General features: G+C 36.5%; 1 protein-coding gene across 8 annotated transcripts in view; it reads right to left on the bottom strand.

Moving 5' to 3' along the window:
• Positions 1–83: 83 nt before the first annotated feature.
• Positions 84–8,620, bottom strand: part of ALS2 (alsin Rho guanine nucleotide exchange factor ALS2) — a 38,713-nt gene continuing 30,176 nt past the window's right edge. For 7 of the 8 annotated variants that reach the window (XM_048953162.1, XM_048953167.1, XM_048953168.1 and 4 more), the window contains exons 26-34: positions 8,432–8,549; positions 7,719–7,876; positions 6,879–7,001; positions 5,807–5,983; positions 5,360–5,405; positions 3,539–3,600; positions 2,799–2,948; positions 2,412–2,508; positions 84–1,021 (exon numbers count right to left, since the gene is read on the bottom strand). In XM_048953162.1, coding sequence (XP_048809119.1) covers positions 983–1,021; positions 2,412–2,508; positions 2,799–2,948; positions 3,539–3,600; positions 5,360–5,405; positions 5,807–5,983; positions 6,879–7,001; positions 7,719–7,876; positions 8,432–8,549 — 970 coding nt within the window. In that variant the 3' untranslated portion in view covers positions 84–982. Of the gene's footprint in view, positions 1,022–2,411; positions 2,509–2,798; positions 2,949–3,538; positions 3,601–5,359; positions 5,406–5,806; positions 5,984–6,878; positions 7,002–7,718; positions 7,918–8,431; positions 8,550–8,620 lie in introns of those variants that run through there. The other variant, XM_048953170.1, reaches the window with a different exon arrangement.

The following is an 8,620-nucleotide window of genomic DNA, read 5'->3' as shown; positions in this document are numbered from 1 at the left end:
ATTCATATAAATTAAATTAACCATAAACCACAGAAGAACACACTCACACAAATCCCCCAGGGAAATTACTTGTTCTCTGAATGTTCAAAAATGCACCAAGGTTGTCTTTTTTTTTTTTTTTTTTTTGTTAATCCTGATATGTAAGCGACCAAATAAGTTAACAAGCAGAAGTCTCAAATCTAATTCAGTGTCAGGTTGCTCAATAGCATGATCCCATTGTCTTATCACATGGGCTTCTAAAGAAAGTTTGTCCTTACACCCCTGGTTAATGAAACTTAACACTCTTCAGATTTATTAATTAATTCAGTGCCAGAGTTTGAATCGGTCAGTGCCATTTTAATCATTTCATAAACAGAAAGCATGGTGAATGCCTGTACATAATTCTGGTAAACAGGCAAGTCCATAATAGAGTGATTAGTTCTAAAATAGCACATTAATACTGCATTCAGTAACTCTCTTTTACGAAGATGCCTCAGAACTTATACAGCCAAAACACACTATAGGATATCCATTATAAATACTAACATTTCTATTAAGTAAACAAATCTAATGGATTAATTCAGGAAGACTGAATGGTTCTATGGTGCAACTCATCCCGTTTAAACGCTTCTGTTGACAAACCAGGAATAAAAAAAAGAAACCTACTGCTTTAGAAGCCATGCGATCCAGACTTTTACATGTACTCTATGTAGATGCCATGCCTTTTCATAGTATTTTTAATTTAAAATTAATAAGTGATCTGTTAGAACAGGAAATTATTTCCTCTTGGCAAATATTCAACAAATCAAGTTCCGTTCTTCATCAGCACTTCACAGATAACCTCTGGCTGCAGTTTTCTGATATTAAAATTGAGATGCTTTCATCTGTAACAACAGAACTGAAACATCAGAGTATTCTCAATTTTAAGTGTCATGTCAGGAAATTAAGTGTATCACTGAAGTTTCACTCAGTAGATAATCCCAGACACGTCGTAAATGGTGGACTAGGTAAGCTTTTCATGTTGAATCTGGTAGTAGCACGCCTAAATTAAAACAAAGGTCATTTTAGCATACGTACCAGCTCTCAGCAAGCTGATAAAAAAATCATATATATACAAAGAGGTTGATTTCCTCCAACCCGCCCCAACCCTTCCTTCCTGTCCAAAAGAACAGGAGTAGGCTTTCAGCAAGCAGGTATGATACAGTAAAACTGCAACACACAACAATCCTCTGACACAGTAAACAATCAGAAAGAACAGGAGCTTTTAAGATATAAATTACGTTCAACTTTTTTTCTTAATAAAGATAGCACGATATATGACTTGGGCCTCTGAATATTTTTGTTTTTCCGCTTTGCAAAGACGACGTACTTTTTTTTGCTCACAAGTCTTTCTTTGCCCTTTGACAGAAGGACCTCAAAATGAAAGCATTTCCTTACACGAGGATGTAGGTATTAATGCATTTCAAAAGCACGCAGACTGAAGAGCGAAGTTTGTCTCCTGAAGAAATACTCAGACCTTAACTTTCACACATGATCTGCTGCTATTCACTCCTTAATGCTGCCTCAAACATGCCTCGGATCAGCCATTACCAGCAACTTGATCTGTTTCAGTAAACTAAATAGTTTAACACTAAATAGATTCTTGAAGGAAGTTAAGCAACTGAAGCCTTCCTTTTTACAGTACTACAATAGATATGAAAATACTCTGCACCCTACTCTTTTTCCAATTTGCACAGACAGAAAAAAAACAATCATACTCAATTTAGAGATCAGCTTGAGATTTTTAATTTTCAGATTAACAGCATCCCCCAAAACTCCACAGAAAAGCTCTACACACCTGACTTGTCATGAAACTCTTGTTTCAACAGTCTTGATGAAACAATTTTTGCTATGGAGATCCTAGTTGTACAGTGGGTTATTGTGAGGACAGACTCTCCCCTCCCCAGTACTTACAAAGAGGATACTAATTAGCATATGGAAAATGAAGACAACTTTTTTATTTCACAAAATTGAATTCTTAAGCCACCTTGATGGAATCGTTGACTTAAGCATTATCAGAATTTAGTCCCCCCCAAAAAAACCAACACCTCTTTCCAATGTTTATAAAAGGAGTAAGGTTTCTTAAGTTGCAGGAGAAAGACATGGTACATCTGTGCATACACAATAGTCAAGAGCAACTTGTTTTTATATTTGAATAAAATACAGTTGCACATTGCAACATTTTCTTAGCAGTTTCTATAATTGTTAGGCTATCCTAAGCTTTAATTTAAGTTTCCTTGGTTTCCTTATTTTTATCCTGGATAAAAATAAGACAAAAACTTAAAGTTAAATCCTAACATTCACACAATTGACATAAGTCAGTCATCACTGCTTAAAGCTGATTAATTTCCTTTTTTTTTTTTTTTTTCCATAATGTTGGATAATTTTCATACCTTCAAAGTGGTAAACATGATGCCTTGTTCCCCATGTTGCAGGTAAGGATCCATCAGGTCTTCAATTAAGTGCACCTCAGAGCCCAAATTCCTTATCCTGTCACACGAGGGACAAAAGAGGACAAGTGATGATGACATGGTACATGAGATACTGGGCAAGAAACAGCCTTTTTCCTATCCCCATTCTGAGAGCAGTCATCTCAATTTTGATTCTCCAATATTTATTCAGGTCAAAGCAAACAACTAAACCACAAGTTGGACTAAACTACAAAAAAAAAAAAACCCTAAGAATTAGTCATGTAATGAGAAGCTTGAAAGTTTAATACAGGCATGAGTTCTCAAACAGCCCACGCCCAACTTGTGCCTGATGCCAATGCTAGCACCCACCTGGCTCGTAGCACCACGTAGAGAAAAACGGGAAAAAGGTCATCCATGGACCACAGAAAGTCTTCCTGAAGACTCTCAAGCACATTCTGAGATATCTCTTCAAAAGTCTGCTGGATTACCTTCAGTTTGTCAGCTGGTGTAAATGTGGTACTGTTTGGAGAGCAAAAGCAAAACAGGATAACAATAAGAAGCAATGTATCTGCACATAAATTTGGGAGACAACTTATTAGCTAGCCTTCCCTCCATGCAAGAAGCTAGATCATTCATTGCAGTACACCCTGGTCTATAATTACTAGTTTGCAGCAGTGTGCTTTGAACAAGACTGGCTTCACAGTTTAAAGCTAGTTAAACATTGTGGAAGGGGGAGGAAAAAAAAAGAACTCAAGATCTTACAACAGAATTCCTTGTGCCAGCTGACAGAAACAAACTACGCTGATATAACAGGTCATTTTATCCTAACTGCTTAAAAATTCACATGCATACTTGATTAGATATCCTCTTGCTTTTGAATTTAAGTGTCTACAGGCAAATTTCCAAACAGTCACCTTTCCAAGGCTACATGTCATTCCCCACCAAGACAATTTTTAATGTTTATAATAGGAACTCTGAAACTTCTAGCTTACCTGAAAATACACCTTGCCTAACAAGGTGAACAAAGATAAGACAAGAACAATCATATTAAGTAGATGCCATTAGAGCAGAACCAGTAAAAAACTAACAGACAAGCTTCAGAGAATTACCTGATTTGCTGTAAACATTCAACTGCAGAGGCAAAACAGGCATCTTTTGTATTCGATGATACCTGTGTAAACATGAGAAGATTTGTCATTCAAGTTTCACAACACACTACTCAGGGAAAGAAGCAGCATATCGTGCAACACTGTCATAAAAGACTTTCAGATTTCCAGTGCAAAGAGAAGGGAACATGCCCAGAAGATAAAGTCATTTAGGAAGCTGTCCATGTATTACTGAGTTTCTTCAAAATTCAGAAAAGCCTATACTGAACAAGTGGTTAAGTTATGAGAATCAGAGACTTTTTGGATATCTTCCAGGTCAAGGAAGACTGAGAATCAGTGAATCTTAATGGTTAACATGGTTAGAATCCTAGTGGCTAGAGGGAAACTTAAGACTGAAATAGTTCAAATCCAGAAAGGTCATACCAGTTAAGAATCGCAGATCCATAGGCTTGGAGAAAACAGAAAAGAACTGGTATAACTGTGAGCTCTGTGAGCTCTTAATAAGCAGCTGAGCCTACAACTTTCTGAATGAAGGAGAGAAATAATAGATGGATGCAGAAAGACGCACAGAAATTCAAAGAAATAAGAAAACAATGAGAGAAGCAAGATAAACATGACGTCTCGCTGAACACATCCTGTTTAATAGATGGATGACCACAGCAAATAAATAGTTGCAGACAGCATCAGACACCATGTAATTCAAAGACATGTTGCATAGTACATGTATGTAGTGGAAGGGTTCTGCTCTACAACAGAAAATACAGCTCCAAACATACAGTTGGGTAAAAAATTTCAGGCAGCTAATAAGAATTTTGCTTAGTACCTAAAAACACAAAAGATTTGCAGCAACTCAACATATTGCTGGATTTTGGAATGCTTCAAGTATAAGTGGAGGTCTGCATCATGTTTCCTTAGGTGAATCTTGAACTCTGAAGTGTCCCACCATTCATGTTTTGGGAAAGAGGGAAGATGCCTTGCTGGGAACCCACAGCCTCAGGGAAAGGAGGAGGGGGAAAAAGGGGGGGGGGGGGGAAGATAAGCAGCAGCTTTGCTTATTACTATAAATCTGTAACATTTCACATCTATCAAGGAATGGCTGGACTAGGTGATCCTGTGGATCTTTTCCAACCTTGGTGATTCTAAGATTCTATTAATGGCACATTGCTTATGTTCAGCAACTAGCATGACCAAAACCACACTTCGTATATTTAAAATTTTGGCCAAGCTACAGTTATTAACACAGAAAAAGTAATTCTGAAGGTAGTGGGATCTAAATGGCTTCAAGAAATCAAAAGTTTCAAATAAAAATCCACTGGCTCATAAACAAACGTAATGTAAAATATATTGTAAAAGTTGAAATTGTTCAAAGTCATGATTATTTGAATTAATTATTAGTGGAGCATACAGACTGAGCACTATATTACCACTATTTAAGACCAGTATTCAGCCTCTGTAAACATTCTGACTAAGAATAAAAATAATTCAGTGCATACAGTAGCACAACTTTCAAACATCTTGAAAATTTATTTGGTATTTTCCCCTCATATGTTTTCATAACTGGAGACCAAGCAAAAGGGTTTCAAATTTCTTCCTGAACTAGAACTTCTTACAGAGTAAAACAGTAAGTGATAAAGCTGGAGAAAGAGCTATTCTAAGAAATCACTGATGTTGCTTTTAAGTAGCAGAATTTTCTAGGAATCAAGATAATGCAGCATCTCTTCAGCAAAAAGGTTTGTCAAAAGTTCTCCTACCTATTCTTTATGACTGACTTCTCTAAAGAAAACTGAACAAAGTACACTGTAAGTCAAGACCCAATGAACATACCTTTCTACTCTCACCAAGGATGGATACAGTTGCTGGCCAAAATTTCCTGCAAGAAAGCCAAAACAATCTATTCAGATAACAGAGCCTATTAGTTTAAAGTATTGTTTTCCTTATGAAAACGAAATTATTGTGTTCTTTTCTGAGTCAGAGTATCTGTTCCAACAGGTGGAACTGTATCTAGCACAGATAAGTGAAAAATACTCAGATTTGAAATACCTCCCTCTGGTTTTGTAGTGATACCTATCTTCTTTCCCATTCTATCCGCATTTTTTAATTTATTTTTTTTAAGAGAAGCTTTGATTCATTCTCTCAACCATAGTAATTAGTTTGAAAATATATTTACATGTATTTTAATCAGAGAAATGCGCTCTGGACAATCACTGACTTGCTTTATCTAATTACATACTGTTATCTTTCTTTAAGTACTTAACGTTGAAGCATACTTACACTTGCACTCCAAGAAAACTTAGAAGTGCCATATCTGTTTGTTTGTTTAGACGTAAGACACACTCCCAGTAAACATCTTCCTCACGCTCATTGTCTAAGGCATATAACATGAATAGAGGTGGATAGAGTCGTGGCAGTAGTACAGGGAGTAGCAAGCCAAAACTGGTTACCACATAGCTATAACACAAGAAATAGAAAATGGGGTGAAGAGAAAGATATTTAAGAAGGGAGAAAACTATAAAAGCAGAATAAAAAAAATACTGATTGGAAAACAGATTTTTAATTTAATATGGATTTATTCTGTGAGGAATTAACAATATAGAAAGTACAAGAAAAAAATCTGTGTTAAGAAATGCTTAGCAATTACTTTCTTTTGCATCCACACAAAGAACACTCCCCTGGGGAGCTGTATACTATATTGTAGTTCAAGTTTTACCTGCATATTCAAGGCTATTATCTGGCACCCATTCTTAGCCACTCCACTGATAATGTAACTTTACCTTTTAAGCACAAGCTGAAAAACAGGCAACGCCCCAGCAAGTTAGCTGACCTAGCTCCACATACTCATACCATAAGGCATCGTGAAGACACGAGTCTCTTCGCATCAAGCCATAACCTTAACAGGGAAAGCTGAATGTCAGGTACCTACTAATATCATCTATACAGATAAATGGGGCCTTTCGCAGAAGGTTCTCCCTGCTGATCCCTCTTTCCTTCTGTTGTCCACACCTGAAGTGCTTATGGACAGGACAATGGTGGAATCAAGGCCAAGCTCCACATGACATTTGCACTTGATCTGCATTAGCCCAATACCCATATTCCAAACGTCCTTCTGAAATCCAGGCCTAAGTCTGAACTTGTTTCTAAAACCATCATCAAAACCAAAGGAAAAAAAATAACTGCTTATGTCCACCAGTAAAACACAGGGCTTATTCTGTTGTTCTGTTTTTGTTTTGCCTTTTTTTTTTTTTTTTTAAACCCTTCTCAAGGAAAACCTGAAAATAACAGAAAACCTGAAAATTAACAGAAAATAAAGCAAGGCTTTCATTAGTTCATGTTCTGCTTCATGTACCCTGGCTCAGGTGATTCTGATCTGGAGTCAGATTTCCCACTGCAGAATGAACGCCTTCCTTTCACTTCCGTCGGCTGAAATGGAATTGTGCTGCCCTCTTCCGGAAGATCAGGGAACAAGAACCTAAATAGAAACACACAGAGTAATGTATGAAAATCCATAGAAATTTCCACAAAACAGCATAAGAGATGATTGGAGAAGAAAGAAAAGTCTCCTTAATTACAACGAGGCATAACTAAGACAGCACAGATAATATATGTACAGTGCCACCCACCTGGAAGAAAACTTAGAAAGGCCATATCCTTATATGTCAAAGAGACCTTGGCCAATCTGACATTACCTCCCTACAGATAAGGCTTCTAGTGGTTACTGATTTGGATCCTGCCAAACTGAAAGCAAAAACACTCAATTGAAAGCTGCAATTGCACTGAGAATTCAAGCAAAGACTTCATATCAACATGGATGAGCCATAGTTGATTCCTAGAACTTTAGGGAATTGCAGCATATTCCATTATTCTTGCTACTCTTCTAAACCTTTGGACACTGTCCTCTCACAGCATGAATATCCAAAGACGTGAAATTGGAAATCTGTACTGAACTCTTCTGATGTGCATTTTGAAGTGCAATGTGGGATGTAAGTCATTGGGTTGAAGTCTGATTTTTTTTTTTATTATTATTTTGACAGAATATTGAAGAACTTTTAGAAAGTTTAAGGAAATACAATCAACACCCAAAACAGAGTAAAAATACTGGCATGCTTAGACTACATAAACACTAGACTGTTTCAGTATTGGACATATTTTTAAATAAGCAGTAACTTGAACACTGGAATCTCATTACCTAACCAATTGGAAGATGCGTTTGAGGTAGGACTTGATCTCTCTTACTGCCTCCTGCAGTAATCGTCGATTAGCTCCCACTCCAACGTAAGTCATTCTGTAGACAGCTACTAATGTTTCCACAAGCTTGCCCAACGGATGGAGAGGAGTATCACATGCCTGATGTGAAAGATACCAATTGCCTGGTCAAATAGATCAACCTGCCAGGCAGGTTGAAGAAAAAAAAAAAAATGTCGAACTAGAGATGGATCAGAAAAACAACAACACAATTTGAAACAAAAATATTGCAGATGCATCAATAAATGACCATTTAAACTAAGAAGAACTAAGAAATTTATGCATTGCTGAATACAGACTCATACAGTGGTCAAGACAGTTCGAGAACATGCTTGGATAAATACCAAATTTAACATGATATAATAAGTACTTCAGAATGTTCTGCTGGGATCCACTACATAAAAATCAAAACAGCAACTGAGAAAAAACTGACTTTAAAGAAATATTTGTTAAATACTCAGTGATTTTAGTCTTAGTTAATGGTTGTTGAACTCAGTGACTCAGAAAGTTATAAGTAAATATGAATGAATTCAACATGGACTATAAACATGCAAATACTACAGGGATTCAAGGAAGCTCTTACACAAGTTATAACTCAAATGAATTTAACATAATGCCTTGCCAACAAGCTATATGAGCATTTGATAGTCACAATACCTTAATCAAATATTTTTTTATATTTTCATATTTTTCCAAGGTGAAGGCACCAATGTGTTGCGGAATGAATTCTAGACTTTCCAGTGTTTGAGTATGAGAACGGCTCAGTAATTCTGGACTGCAGTCATAAAAAGGACAAATACATACAGATTATTGGAGACAGAGAAGGAATAAAAACTGAAGCAAAAC

Source organism: Lagopus muta, chromosome 8, assembly GCF_023343835.1.
Source record: "Lagopus muta isolate bLagMut1 chromosome 8, bLagMut1 primary, whole genome shotgun sequence".
Taxonomy (NCBI): domain Eukaryota; kingdom Metazoa; phylum Chordata; class Aves; order Galliformes; family Phasianidae; genus Lagopus; species Lagopus muta.
Note: the sequence above shows the minus strand (reverse complement) of the source record. Positions and strands in the feature narration are given on the sequence as shown.